Source organism: Phycodurus eques, chromosome 8, assembly GCF_024500275.1.
Source record: "Phycodurus eques isolate BA_2022a chromosome 8, UOR_Pequ_1.1, whole genome shotgun sequence".
In the NCBI taxonomy this organism is placed as follows: Eukaryota; Metazoa; Chordata; class Actinopteri; order Syngnathiformes; family Syngnathidae; genus Phycodurus; species Phycodurus eques.
This window is the reverse complement of record NC_084532.1, coordinates 28,558,675-28,573,736: the sequence shown is the minus strand read 5'-3', so window position 1 is coordinate 28,573,736 and position 15,062 is coordinate 28,558,675. Positions and strand designations below refer to the sequence as shown.

The window sequence follows — 15,062 nt, the reverse complement described above, 5'->3', positions numbered from 1 at the left end:
AAAGTGACTAGTAGTGCGATAATCTGTGGCAGTCAATTGTGCAAATGTTGCAGATACTCCTCAGTTAGTGTGCAAGTGGTGCAGATACTACTCTGGCATGAGTGGCCAGTATTGGTCAACAACAGATATGCAAATAGTGCAGCATGGCGAGACTACGACAGTGAGTGCACGAGTGATCTATAAATGGCCCTACAGAAATGTGAAAACAAACTCAAGACATAAAATTGTGTTGCAATGGAGTAAGTTGGCTGTTTAAGAAGTTGATGGCGAAAGGGAAGAAGAAGGTCTGCTGGTTTTAGTTTGCATTGATCGGTAGCGCCTACCTGAGGGAAGGAGCTGGAAGAGCTGGTGACCGGGGTGCGGAGGGTCCGAGAGGATTTTGCACGCTCTTGTCTTAGTTCTGACAGCGTGCAAGTCCTCAAGGGTGTGTAGGGGCGTACCGACAATCTTTTCAGCAGTTTTGATTGTCCGTTGCAGTCGGAGTTTGTCCTTTTTTGTAGCAGCAGCAAAGCAGACTGTGATGGAAGACAACAGGACTGATTCGATGACCACTGTGTAGAACTGCCTCAACAGCTCCCTTGGCAGGCCGTGCATCCTCAGAAGCCGCAGGAAGTACATCCTCTGCTGGGCCTTTTGAGGATGGAGTTGATGTTGATCGCCCACTTCAGGTCCTGAGAGACTGGAATACCCATGAACTTGAAGGCTCGACGGTTGACACAAGGCAGCTGGGCAGCGTGAGGGCAGCTGTGGCGAGGGATGCCTCTTGAAGTCCACGATCATCTCTACAGTCTTGAGTGTGTTCAGCTCCAGGTTGTGTCGGCCGCACCGCAGCTCCGGCCGCTCCGCTTCCTGTCAATATGCAGACTCGTCACCGTCTTTGATGAGGCCGATGTCAGTGGTGTCATCTGCAAACATCAGGAGTTTGACAGCCGGGTGCATTGAGGTGCAGTCGTTCTTGTAGAGAGAGAAGAGCAGCGGAGAGAAGACACAACCTTGGGGTTCCCCGGTGCTGATGCTGCATGTGGATGAGGTGGCCTCAACTGCTGTGGCCTGCCCGTCAGGAAGCTGTAAATCCACTGGCCGATGGCAGGAGAGATGCTGAGCTGGAGAAGCCTGGAGGAAAGGAGTTCAGGGATGATGGTGTTGACCGCAGATCTGAAGTCCACGAACAGGATCCTCTCGTAGGTCCCTGCGCTTTTGAGGTGTTCTAGGATGAAGTGCAGTCCCATGTTGACTGCATCATCCCCAGACCTGTTCGCTTGGTAGGCAAACTACAGGAGGTTCAGCAGGGGACCTGTGAGGCTCTTGAGGTGGTCCAGCATGAGGCGTTCAAAGGACTTCATGACCACAGATGTCAACGCGACAGTCCTGTAGTCATTCAGACCGGAGATTGTAGTTTTCTTGGGGACTGGGATGATGGTGGAGCGTTTGAAACAGGATGGTACGTCACACAGTTCCAGAGATCTATATCTAAGCATGACGGCGCCATCGGGTACAGCCTCACAAAGCCAAGTCTCCGTAAAGCACATGGCGGCGGAACGTCCGAAGTCTTTACTGGTTTTTATCAGAAGAGCTCGTCCATTTTGTTGGGTAGGGAGCGTAGATTCGCCAGGTGGATCTGTCGTGTTCAATAAATAGCTGAAAGTGCATCGTCGACTGGGGCTCTCCTTGCCCACATGTTGTGAGGGTATTACAGTAGTTTAATGGCTTTTTTTCATTTCACTTGTATCTGTAGCACGTTCGTAAGTGAAAAATGTTCCGTCAACACAAAGCAAAAAATGTGACAAACTTGAGAGTCGGGGTAAATAAAAACTTGAATAAAAATCTTTTCTACTAATATTTTTCTTTAATTTAAAAGGTTGCGTCATAGTGCTTTTTAAAATTTACAATAAATTAATAAATGTCAAACGTTAAATTATACCATATGCAAATTAATCATTTTACATTTTATTAACAATAAATTAACTTTAATTTAAAAGGTTACGTCATAGTACTTTTTAAAATTTACAATAAATTAATAAATGTCAAACGTTAAATGATACCATATGTAAATTAATCATTTTACATTTTATTAACAATAAATTAACTTTATTTACACAGCACTAAAAAATATAAACTGTTACGCTTTCATGTAATTTTACTCATATTTTATATCAAATGAATTGGCCAATTATATAAAAAGTGAAATGATTAAAAACTAAAATGTAACATTTTACAATAATTCATTCTAATTTAAAAATTTGAGTTTTTATATTTGAATTATAATTAACCAAGTAGCTATTGAAATGAATAAAACGTAATGTTTCACTAATCGTTTAATTGGCTAAACTGCAATAAATTTTAATTCTATTTTTCATATTTTGTTACCATTGTTATTAAAGTGGTTAATTATCAGCAATACAATGAGAGTGAATTATTTGACTTTTGTCTTTTGTCTTCTTCTCCCCGCCCCCCCACTTCTGTCCATTCCATTGTATAGTCTGCACGCATGTTTTACAAATGGCACTTCATCACTGGGCTGTGTATTTATTTGTAACGGGGCTGTTTATCACCTCCACGTGCTGTACATGACCCGAACACCAGATGCAAACAATAACAACACCACCCCCACACCCCCTCCCTTTTCCCTCCCAGTCGTGCGTCCCATTGAGCAGCTCGTCGGGATCCTCCCTCCCTTCTCTTCTTCCTCTTGCCGCTCATCCTTTCTTCTGCTCTTCATCCCTCCAGGATGCGATGCTAAGATGGCGCGCACGTTGCTGCCTCCGCTGCTCGTCCGCCTGGCGCTGCGCCTGCGACTTTGCGCCTACTGGTCGCTCGTCGGCACCTTTTGCGCGCTGTGCGGCGCCGCGGCGCTGCTGCGGCTCTGCTGGAGCGCCATCGCGCGGCCGACGGCCACCTTCCGCTGGACGCCGCGTGAGGCGCCGCCGGCGTGTCTGCACGACACGTCCTTGGGCACGCACTGCTACGTACGCATCAAGGTGAGTGCATTGGGCGCCGGCGGAGGGTGGGTGGGTGTCTGGCTTGCGGGCACACCTTGCGTCGTGACGGCGGAGGCGGGCGGGCCCGGTGCGCGCGTGCGAGTTTTGTTTTTGTCTGAGATGGGCGCGTGCACGAAGTGTTGTCGTTGATGTTGCGTCATCAATTTATTATGCAGCAATGACGCACGCTCCGAGGACAATTCATTAGGCACACTCATAATGGGATCCCAATACAAGAATCATGTCTATTCAACTCGGGGTTTGAAGCCAGTTTTAGGGTTTCAAATAAGGGTTTAAAGCTAATGTTAGGGTTTGAAACGGGGGATAGAGTTTAAAGCCTGTGTTGTTAGGGTTTCAAGCCTAGGTGAGGATTTGAAATGTTTGTTCGGGTTTCGAGCCAATATTATAATAATACGGTTAAAGTAATAAAGTAAGCAAGCCTTGGCCTTTGTTTGAAACCCCGACGTTTTGGTTCAAACCCTAACCCTGGCTTGGAAGGAGCCAGTGTTAGGGACACTGACTTCAAACCCTACCGACTTCAAATCCTAACACATGCTTGAAACCTTCTTTCAAAACAGTATACATTGGGTTCAGTTGGGTTTGAATTTTAAAACCCTAGCAAAGGTTGGAAACTTGACTTTAAAATTGTAACACTGGCTTGAAACCCTAAACCAGGTTTGAAACAGATTGAAACACTAATTTTAAATCCCAACGTTGGCTTCAAAGCCTAATTTGAAAACTAAATTGAAAAGTGTGTTTTCAATTGCTAATGTTGCGCCCGGTGAGTGTATTTTCTATTGTAAAATATAAAAGTGGAATTAGTCTGCATGTAAACAAAGAGGCTCGCTAACTTTGTTAGTGCTAGTGCTAGACTCTTTCAACCGTTTTGAATATGTTAAGAGTGAGACCGAATTGAAACGGTGATGATGTCATGCAGTCAGTTGTGTGTGTTTTTTGCGAGTCGTCTTGTGTGCCCACAGGACTCGGGCCTGAGGTTTCACTACGTGGCAGCGGGCGAGCGGGGGAAGCCCCTCATGCTCTTCCTGCACGGATTCCCCGAGTTCTGGTAGGTCAGCCACACAAGACTGAGCGCCTGCTAGCGCGTTTGCTTGTTGTTGTTTTCACTCGTTTTTTGGGGGTTTTTTTTGGTGGGGGAGAGGGTTATGGTAAGAAATGCTTTACAAAGTCCATCTAAACCTAAATAAAAGTCCCTCACTGGTCCAAAGCCTTCAAGTTGTCTCCCCCACCGCCCCGTTGGATTACGTTATGATATAAAACCCTCGTGGATCGGGGTCAAAGACAGTGCCAGATTGCGTTCGCGTCTCCTCGCTGCACGCCTAAGCGACGTCGAGACAATTTGTCAGAAATGTCGTTTGGAAACTTTGAAGGGGCGGAAAAGAGCAAATTGTCCTAAATATTGCTGTCGCAATGGATCGCATCAAACTTTCAGCAGTTTATTTTTCATGTTACTGAAAAAAGTTCATCAAATGACATTTCGTAAAGTGTCTTGAGTACCTTTTTAAAAGTGCTCGATGAAATAAATGTATTATTATTTTCATGGTAAAATAATACAAAACAGATTTTTGATTTAGTTCTAAATTAGCAAATTGTCTTAACTATTACAGTCACAGTTGATTGTCGTCGTACTGTCAACATGTACCGTATGTAACCAAACCAAAAACTATGCAGGAAATATCGTTTTTTTTTTTTTTTTTTTGTCAGATATTGAAATGATTTTATTTTTTTATGCTTGGTGTGTAATTTTACGGGACAGCGGGGTCGGTGAGTACAGGGAGTTTAAAACTGTCCCTAGAACTCTCCGTGTCCCTACTACCGTTTCCACGGGTCCTGAAAACTGTCTGTGTTCCCACCACTAGTTCCAGAGAACTGTCTGTATTTCCACCACAGGCTGCTGCCTCAACATGTCCCTGTTGGTGTTTGAAGACTCATGTCAAGTGTGCTTTTTGTGCCGTAGGTTCTCTTGGCGCTACCAGCTGCGTGAGTTCAAGAGCGAGTTCCGCGTGGTGGCGGTGGACATGCGAGGCTACGGCGAGTCGGACCTGCCGCCGGCCGTGGACTGCTACAGACCCGAACTGCTGCTCACCGACGTCAAGGACATCGTGGAGCACCTCGGTGAGTTAGCAGCCGCGCGTGTTACCCGTGCTAACCACGCTAACTGTGTGAGGAGGGTGGTAGCCATGGCGACCACTTTGACCATGGTGCTTTTGGGTCTTGAAACGAGGGACAGCAGGCGCCTTAAAAGGTGGTCGCCATGGTGACAAAATCCTCTTTTCCTTTCAGCCTTTCTCTTCTTTTTATTCTTCCTTTTCTTCCGCACTACCTACTTGTCTTTTTCCTCCTTATTAGTCCTTCTTTATTCAGTTATTTCCTTTGTTTTTTTCTTTCCTTTCTTCCAGTCTTTCCTTTCTATCTCCCTTACTTCCCTCTGATGCATCTTTCTTTTCACCTTTTTCTTTTTGCTTTCCTTACTTTCTGTCCCTCACTTTTGTCTACCACCCTGTCCTCCTTTCTTCATTTTGTTGTTTCCTGTGTCTTTCCTTCCAAGCTGTTACTTGTCCTTCTCACAGTCCTTTTTCCCCTTCATTCTTCCTTCCTTTCTATCTTTCTTTTTCACGCCTCTCTGTCCTTTCTTTCCTTATTCTCTTTTTCCTTCTTTATTTACTCCCTTCCTATCTGTTGGGCTTTTCCTTTCTTTCTTTCTCTCACCCTCTTTCTTCCTTTCTTTGGTCCTCCCTTCCTCTTTTTTTATCCTTCCTGTGTCATTATTTTTTTTGCTTCCTTGTCCTTTCTTGCTTCATTCCTTTTTTTTTTTTCTTCCTGCCCTTTTTGTCCTTCATTTTTTTCCTTCCTTCCTGTCCTGCTACTGTTTTTCCTTCATTTACTTTAATCTCCTTCATGTACCCACCCTGCCATCTTCACTTCCTTCTCTGGTGTCTTTGAGTCTTTTTCATTCTTTCCTTTTTGTGCTTCAGTTTTCCTTTCCTTCGCTCCTTTCGGTTTTCAGTCCTCCTTCCTCTCGTCGCTTCTTTCTCTCCCTGCTGACGTTTCTTGTGTGCGTCTTCTTCTTTTTCCCTTTGAGGGTACAACCGTTGCTTCCTGGTGGGTCACGACTGGGGCGGCACCATCGCGTGGTTGTTCGCCATCAACTATCCGGAGATGGTCGCCAAGCTCATCGTCCTCAACTGTCCTCACCCGTCTGTCCACGCAGGTAACTGCGCGCGCGCGTGCCGTTTGATCTCATTAAGCACGCGGCGGCGGCGTGCGCTGCGGCTGGAGGTCATCGCTTCAATTTCCGAACGTTAATTAGCGTGAATGACGACCGTGTTTTGCGTCCATCTGCTAACGCGACAACAGCCGGGACGGAGACGAGTTCATTACAACACGCACGAATGCAATCGCAACCTAACCCGCTCTCCTCTTTTTCGTCTCCTCGTTCATCTGCCTTCCTTCTCCCCATCCTACTCTTCCTCATCCTCCTCTTCTTCCTCCTCATCCATCTCCTTTTTCTTCTTCTCCCTCCTCTTGTCTACTCTTCTCCCCCTTTCCCTCCCTCCCTTTTTCCTCCTGTTCTTCATCTCATCCTCCTCTTTCCCTCCTTCCCATTCTTCTGTCCTCCATTCCTCTCCTCCCCATTTTTTTGCTTACCCAACTCATTCTTCTCCTCCTCCTGTTGTTCTCATATTTGTCTCATCCATCTCTTCTTCCCTCCACATTCTTGTCCTTTCTCCTCCTTTTCTCACCTCTTCTTCTCTCTTCTTTTGCCTACTCCTCTTCCTTCCCCACCTCCTCACCTTTGTCTCATCCTCTTCTTCTTTTCCTCCATGCTCCTTTTGCTCGCCCTGTGCTTTCTCTCCCTCCATCTCTTCTCCTCCTCCTCATGTTCTTTTTTCAGACTACGCCTTGCGTCATCCCAGCCAGATGTTGAAGTGCAGCCGCTTCTTCTTCTTCCAGCTGCCTCGCCTGCCCGAGCTCATGCTCTCCATCGACGACTTCAAGGTGACCTCTCCTCCCCGCGAACTTGACTCTTCTCAAGGGCGTGTGTGTTTCCCACCGTCTGTGTTCTATTTTAAGAGTGCATCAGAGCGAAGGCTAAAAATAGAAGTGTAGCGGGAGATCAACAACCTTCAGTGGAAATGTCTTTATCCTTTTGAGTATTTTTATCTTCTTGGACCTTTTATAGAGCACTGCACTGCCTTGAAAACTGCATTTGCCCCGGAAAGTGATCATTTTAGTTTGCTATATTTGCTCACAAAAAAAGGCTACATCACACCACAGAAATATATTCCGTTATGATCAACATAATTGATGTCACCAATGGACAAAAATTCCCACAATTTATCAACAAGGCTTTTCTGTGCCTCAAAAATTTGATGCAGTATTTGGACACAAACCTGCAATATTTGAGCACAAAAAGTTTCTGGGGAACACAAATGCAATATATTGTCACAAATATGATGTATTTGACCAAGAAAGGTGCCCTTTAAGCTTTTGCCTTTAAAGCAGTATATTTGCTCACAAACAGATATTTTGCCAGCATCAGTGACGTCACCACTGCTCAAAGATTCCCAGTCCTACTCCAACATCTTCCCATGATGCTATTCTTTGCTGCAACAACTTATATTAGGCAACAAAAGTGCAATATTTGTGCACAAAAATTATAAATATCGCCCCAGAGACACTACATTTTGTCGCAAAATTAAAACCAGGAACATGGTCATTTAATTTTTTTGGGCCATTAAAACATGAGATTTACTAACAACAATGCGACATTGAGCTGTGAAAATATTCGTTTGTGTAATATTTATGTTTAAAATTTGTTGCCATTAAGACGAGATCTTTGTTTAAAAAGAAAGTGTGTACAACCTTTTCTCGTGAAAACATAAGGTGATAAAAAATGTCATTTACACGAAACAATTTGTTCTGGAAACGGCTGCCTTAGATCACAAAAAGCATGCCTCTTAAAGTGACAGCGTGCTACAAAAACAGGCGGGTTTCCTCATTTATGTGCAATATTTTGTCATTTAAACACTAAGTGTTCACAAAACGTTTACGTGAGACTGTATGCAATGTTTTGTTTTGCCTAAAAAGTCATATTTTCCACGGAATGATGAGAGAGAGATTTGTTTAAACAAGCCTGGTTTAACATTTGGCATTCATCAATAATGAAATTTGGTCACAAAAAGGCTACATTCGACCGCCCAAAATACGATGTTTGTAATGTAAGTCTATCCAGAAGATCCCAACAATACTTTATTCCAGTTGATGAAATTGGAATGTAGAGTTACGTAAGGCGTCCATATGGAGGTGTCGCTGTGTGTGTGTGTGTGTGTGTGTGTGTGTCATGAAGTCAGCGTGGGCCACGTAAAGTGTGGACAAACTGATTTTGAAGCCAAATCCTTCTCTCTGACTCACGCGGTTATTCCCCCCTCCCCCAAGGCTCTGAAGGCCTTGTTCACCAGCCGGAGCACCGGAATGGCCCGGAAAGGAAGATGGCTGACGGCGGAGGAGCTGGAAGCGTACCTGTACGCGCTGTCGCAGCCTGGAGCTTTGACGGCCGCGCTCAACTACTTCAGAAATGTTTTCAGGTAAGGTGGGGAGAAAAAAAAAAACATGGTTGCAATGGTTATAGTTACGGTTGGACGCTGAGCTAACGGTTAATATGTTTACAGTTAATAACAACATTATTTATTGAATACAAAAATATAATTGTAATAAAACATTTTCAAGATCGTGTATGCAAGAAACGGGTAGATTATGACTATTAATATTGTTTTTGTTGTAATTGGAGAGCAGGATTGATTACACAAAAGAACCCTTGTGGGTTTTGCTCTCTCGTGTGTCCTTGTTTGGAAGGGTCAGGCAGGTGTTGCTCTGCACGCTTTGACACGGCGCATTGTCTTCGAGTCACCTTGAACGCCACGTCACCACTGTTGCCGTGGCAACAGTCACCAGGAGGTGCTGCCGCGCAAAAATCCGAGGCTCCTTTTTTTTTGCTTTTAAACTTTAAAACCGTGAATGAAAAGCCGTTCGGCATGGTTACCTAGTGGTTAGGACGTCTGCCTCACAGGTGAGAGGCTCAGGGTTTGATGCTGGGCTCCAGCCTTCGCCTGTGTGTGTCTACACGTGTCCTGACATTGGCAGAGGACCAGTCCGTTGTTTGTGTATGTGCCCTGAATTTGTGTGGCGCCCTCTAGCGTAGGCTAGAGGGCGGGGGAAGGCGAGGGACACACCAACGATTTACGTAATCTGTGTGAAACGGGAGCACAAAATCGTTAGGAGCGTGTTTGAATGAATTAACTCGTCACACACCAACCAGCGAGCGAATGAGCCATCTGCTGCTCAATCACACACCTGCTTTCCATAGCACAGAAGAGTGGAACAAAGAGAAAAAGGACAACAAAATGTTGCCTTTTACTGCTGTTTTTTTTTTTTTCTTTCTTTCTTTTCCTTCTGCGACTTCCATTCAGTAACCATTTCCACTACCGGCTTTTTGTTTTCTGACTTTTCCCCGCTTCACTGTTCTGTGTGAAAGGTACCGACACAGAATGGTGGCGCATTTCAGAAACAGTTTTGGTGGATCTCTGTGAAAGTCAACACCTACACTAAATCTAGATTTCAAAGTGCCTTGCCGCAAATAGCAACTTGATGCCACAAAATGGCGCCAGAGCACTTTATTTCATAAGGCTATGATCTGACTAAATGAAGCTCCTGCCCCTTACTCCAACATTGGTCCTTGACCCCAAGATGGTGTCAGCAGTGTGAGGTGAGCTTTTCAGCAAAAGCGAAGGATAAGCCATTTATGACTTCTGCACAATCTGTTGCTGTTTCACTTCATTTCTTAACAATAGCCCCATTTTCCCAGTTCACTCTGACATGTGGTTGCTCCCCAGTGTTGTGTGTGTGTGTGTGTGTGTGTGTGTGTGCGCCCATGTTAACTTCCCAGTGAGCCACATTTGTTCCGCCCTGTCTGTCTTGTTTCGTACCGTTTTGCATCATTCCTCCCCCAAATTTCCCCGTTTTTTTCCCCCCCAATAAACTCTGACATCTACTCGCTCCACAATGTTGTCTGCATCCACGTGTATGTTCGTGGGACAAATAGGCCCAGTTTTCCTCATTTCCTGCTGTTTCACCTCATTTCTCCCAAATATTCCCCCATTTTTCCAATAAACTCTGACATCCGCTCACTCCGCAATGTTGTGTGCGTCCGTGTTTGTGTTCATCGTTGTAGTTGCGGTGAACCCCAGTTCCACTTGAATATCATTCCAGCTCTCTGCCGCTGAGCCGCAACCAGGTGCGGTCTCCGGTGCTGCTGCTGTGGGGCGAGCGCGACGCCTTCGCGGAGCAAGAGATGGCCGAGGCGTGCCGGGTGCACATCCGCAACCACTTCCGCCTCAACGTCATCTCAGGGGCCAGCCACTGGCTGCAGCAGGACCAGCCCGACATCGTCAACACGCTCATGTGGACCTTCCTCAAGGAGGGCGACGGCCGCAAGGCCCACAGGCACTGACGGACGGACGGACGGGCGGTGCCGTTGCCACCCAACAGAGCGATGACACGATCGTCAGTTTCAAAGCACACTTCGAGCAAGGACCCGGCTGAGAAGGACGCACGGTGAAGACTTTCATTGCTTACTGTGCATCTGGAATACGTAATTACAGCCTTATTCCACAATGGAATACATTTTTTGTCCTCAAAATTCTACACACAACACTCCGTGTTATATATATATTTTTTCCTCATACCGTCAGAATTTTAAACTGACCCATGCCTAATCACAACATGCCCCAACCAACATCGTGACAGTGTCGTAACACTTCCCGCAGAACGGCGTACTGTATGTCCGTACTATGCGACAATTGCGTGGGAATATTTAACCAAAAATTACTCCGCTAGCACAGTCCCTTGTAAAATATGTAAGTTTATCCTCAAATACAATAAAAGCACAAATGAAATAGAAACAATGACACAGAAATGCTTCATTATTTGGAGCGTGGCTAAGATGTCTCGCTATGTTATGGAACGCAAGACGAGACCATGCGCACGGCTCCCACTAATTACAGCCTCTATAATTAGCATCCTGGTGAGTTGTATTTTTATTGGTTTCAATGCCTTTAGTCAAAATATTTCTTTCTGTAAACCGGTCCGTGACGCAATAATTGTTGGGGATTGCTGTACATCGACGAATCGACTTTTATCACATTATAGTCTACTACAAAAAAAGACAATTGTGGGTTGTTCAACCCTTAATGTATAGTGAATCCAGGAAGTATTCACAGCACTTCACTTTTTCCACATTTTTATTTTATTTTTTTTTTAAATATATTTGCAAAATGTGTGGAAAAGTGGAAAAGAATAATTCCTTTTTGTTTTTTTGAATAAGGCTGTTAACTTAAAATGTAGAAAAAGTTAAGCTCTGTGCATAAATTGAAAAGAAATATGTATTCACAACCCTTCACTTTTGGAGACGTTTAGAATTGTGAAGGGGAAAAAAATGAATGAAATCTATTTTGTAATATGATTGACACCCCACAAAATGAGGACAAAGTAAATCACAGTGAAACTTTCTGGATGCACTGTAAATTCACCATACGTTTTCTTTTTTTTCTTCTTCCACTTCCTGTGTGATTTTTTTTTTTTTTCGGGCATACCTCCTGCTTTGTACCACCCCACGCGTTCCGAAGTTCACAGAGCTGCCATTTTGATTTTATAAATAAACGCACTTCCTGTCACTTCTTGCGGGCTTCTTCCAAAAATGGTCTCTGTTAAAAATAGCCTTTTGTTCTAAATAAAAACTCCAGGAATAGAACTAGAAGGGCTGAAATAAATGGAGTGACACAGGAATAAACACACACACACACAAGGACACTTGACGTTATCGCTCCACAATGTTGTGCGTGTGCGCGTCCACTTTGTTTTTAAGTCTAGTTTCACTTGACATCAATTCTAATATGCCTGTAATATCATCTAATATTCCAACAGATACCTTCCATCTGCAGTTGCATAAATGTCCAGACTTTGTCATGTGGTCGCTCCACAATGTAGTGTGTGTACATGCGTAATCTCTGGTAAGCTGTATGCATTCAAGCTTATTTGTTGAGATTTCGCTTATATTTCACTGAAATGGTCACTTGTTCCGGTAGACTGACACACTGTCACTCCACAATGTTGTGTGGCTCCACTGCCTAGCTTCCTGCCGTTTCACTTCATTTGTCCAGAATAGTCTCGTTTTTGCATTAGTTTCTGAAGTGTGGTTGCTCCACTACGTTGCGTGGGCCCATGTTTATGTTTTCATTTTTTTAAATTTTCTAATTTTCATTGTTTTCTTACGGTATCTGGGGTTTCCTTTGATACGTTGTCATGTATCAGTCAGCTTGAAGGTCGCCGTGGTGTCTCAATAATCTCGGCCGTGAGCCACTTAGGAGCTTAATCATATTTGCACACAAACACACGTACACACAGTTCATTTTAGTTGAGCTGCAACCTAACTAGCATTGGACCTTGGTGCTAACTAACTGGAGCTAAGGACATCAATACAACAGGGAAACATCACGAAAGATATCCACCTTTACTCAACGCAACCATTAGTAAAGCATAACCTCTGCCAAGACTAACAAAATGTTTATTTGTGGTCAGTAATTTCTCCGTGCCAGTCCAGCAGGGGTTGATAATGCCCACTAAGTGGTTGCGAAATGGCAAACGACACAAGGAGAAGACAACACTACAAATGGATGCTTTTACAGCCATTCATTTGAAAATGATGTGCATGGATGTGAAGATGACACCTTTTAATAGTCTAAATGGCCGAATGTGGTCGTACTTCTTTTATTTATTTATTTTTTTTAAAGTATCCAAGTCCGGTTTTTTTGTTTTTTTTCTCCATTTTTTTTTTTTTTTTTTTTTTTTTTAAGTCTACATATTCTTTGAGACATTGTGGTGTTGGATTGTGCAGGTGTTCCTAATGGAGTGGATGTCATTCCTTAATAAATGCACACGCACACTTTGTCCTCTTGCAAGTCATGCAATGACTTGCATGTGAAACATTTAAAACGGATCCGACGTCTCATTGTCTGCTTGGTTGACTTTCCAGGACGATTCTGCATGCGTGGAGTCTTTATTCCTGACAGAGAAGACGTCAGTAAAACAACAAGAGACCGGTCTCATGCTGAGCAACCACAGAACAGACCAAGTAGTGGTTCCAAAGTGGCACCAGAGTAGTCCAACCGAGTCCATGTTTGCCCCTCAGGGCCCACAGACAAAGTGCCGTCCTCAGTTTTGACCGTGCTCGCTTTAACGCGGGTAGACGTCCAGCCAGGGAACTCCTGAATTGGCCTCAGGCTACAGTCACGAAGGACACTTCAGGAGTTCACTTGATGCAAGATAAGTGGCGCTAGGCGACATTATGAGGCCATATGTGGCGATATGTGACATTGTATGATGCTCATCAGAATCATCTTCATTTTGCAAAGTATGTCCAAAAAACACACAAGGAATTTGTCTCCGGTTGTTGGAGCCGCTCTATTACGACAACAGACAGTCAATTGACAGAGAACACTTTTGAGTCATAAAGACATTTAGAAACACAGTCACTGAGCAATAAAGGGTTGCTAGTTATCTGAATTAGTAGTACTAGTTATCTAAATTATTATTTATTTTTTTGACAATTGTGCAAAAAAGATGCAGAGTCCTCTAGCACTTACAGCAGTTCGAATGACTAATATAGCAATAGTCCGGTGCAATGACCATTGTGCAAAGGGTGCTGAGACTTCAAGGAATGTACGCAGTTTAAAGTGACTAGTAGTGCGATAATCTGTGACAATGTCAATTGTGCAAATGTTGCAAATACTCCTCAGTCAATGTGCAAGTGGTGCAGATGCTACTCTGGCATGAGTGGCCAGTATTGGTCAACAACAGATATGCAAATAGTGCAGCGTGGCGAGACTACGACATTGAGTGCACGAGTTAATCTATAAATAGCCCCACAGAAATGGGACGACAAATTCAAGACAAAAAATTGCCAGCATGTTACAATGGAATTGTAGGTTAGCTGTTTAAGAAGTTGATGGAATGTCTGCAAGTTCTAGTTTGCATTGATTGGTAGCGCCTACCTGAGGGCAGGAGCTGGAAGAGCTGGTGACCGGGAAGTGGAGGGTCCGAGAGGATTTTGCACGTTCTTGTCTTAGTTCTGGCAGCGTACAAGTCCTCAAGGGTGGGTAGGGGGGTTTTCAGCAGTTTTGATTGTCCGTTGCAGTCGGAGTTTGTCCTTTTTTGTAGCAGCAGCAAACCAGACTGTGATGGAAGAACACAGGACTGATTCGATGACCGCTGTGTAGAACTGCCTCAGCAGCTCCCTTGGCAGGCCGTGCTTCCTCAGAAGCCACAGGAAGTACATCCTCTGCTGGGCCTTTTTGAGGATGGAGTTGATGTTGATTCCCCACTCCAGGTCCTGAAAGACTGTAATACCCAAGAACTTGAAGGTCTCGACGGTTGACACAAGGCAGCTGGGCAACGTGAGGGGCAGCTGTGGCGAGGGATGTCTCCTGAAGTCCACGATCATCTCTACAATCTTTAGCGTGTTCAGCTCCAGGTTGCGTCGGCCGCACCGCAGCTCCGGCCGCTCCGCTTCCTGTCGATATGCAGACTCGTCACCGTCTTTGATGAGGCCGATGACAGTGGTGTCATCTGCAAACTTCAGGCGTTTGACAGCCGGTTGCGTTGAGGTGCAGTCGTTCGTGTCGCGAGAGAAGACACAACCTTGGGGTGCCCCAGTGCTGATGCTGCGTGTGGATATGTGACACTGTGTGACAAAATGAGACCTGCGACAATATGTGGCAATATTCAACTGTGTGACGCTACATGATATGTGATGCGATGCGGCGATATGTGTCACCGTTATGCGACGCTATACAACAATACGCAGCAATGTGAGGCTAAGCGACGTGTAATATGTTATGTATGCGGCGATATGTGAGGATATGTGAAACTATACTAAGAACGAAAATATGCAACGATCCAAAATGTCAGGAAAATGTTTGATTCTGTTTTCAGTTAAAACGGAAAAGGGTG

General features: G+C 44.6%; 1 protein-coding gene across 1 annotated transcript; it reads left to right on the top strand.

Annotated features, from left to right (window-relative positions):
• The first annotated feature begins 2,682 nt into the window (after window positions 1-2,682).
• Window positions 2,683-11,900, top strand: ephx4 (epoxide hydrolase 4). Its single transcript, XM_061683930.1, has 7 exons — window positions 2,683-2,978; window positions 3,959-4,044; window positions 4,954-5,111; window positions 6,079-6,207; window positions 6,892-6,995; window positions 8,436-8,584; window positions 10,266-11,900. Exons 1-7 carry the CDS (start codon window positions 2,742-2,744, stop codon window positions 10,504-10,506), a joined length of 1,104 nt encoding a protein of 367 aa, XP_061539914.1. The 5' UTR covers window positions 2,683-2,741; the 3' UTR covers window positions 10,507-11,900.
• The last annotated feature ends 3,162 nt before the right edge of the window (window positions 11,901-15,062 follow it).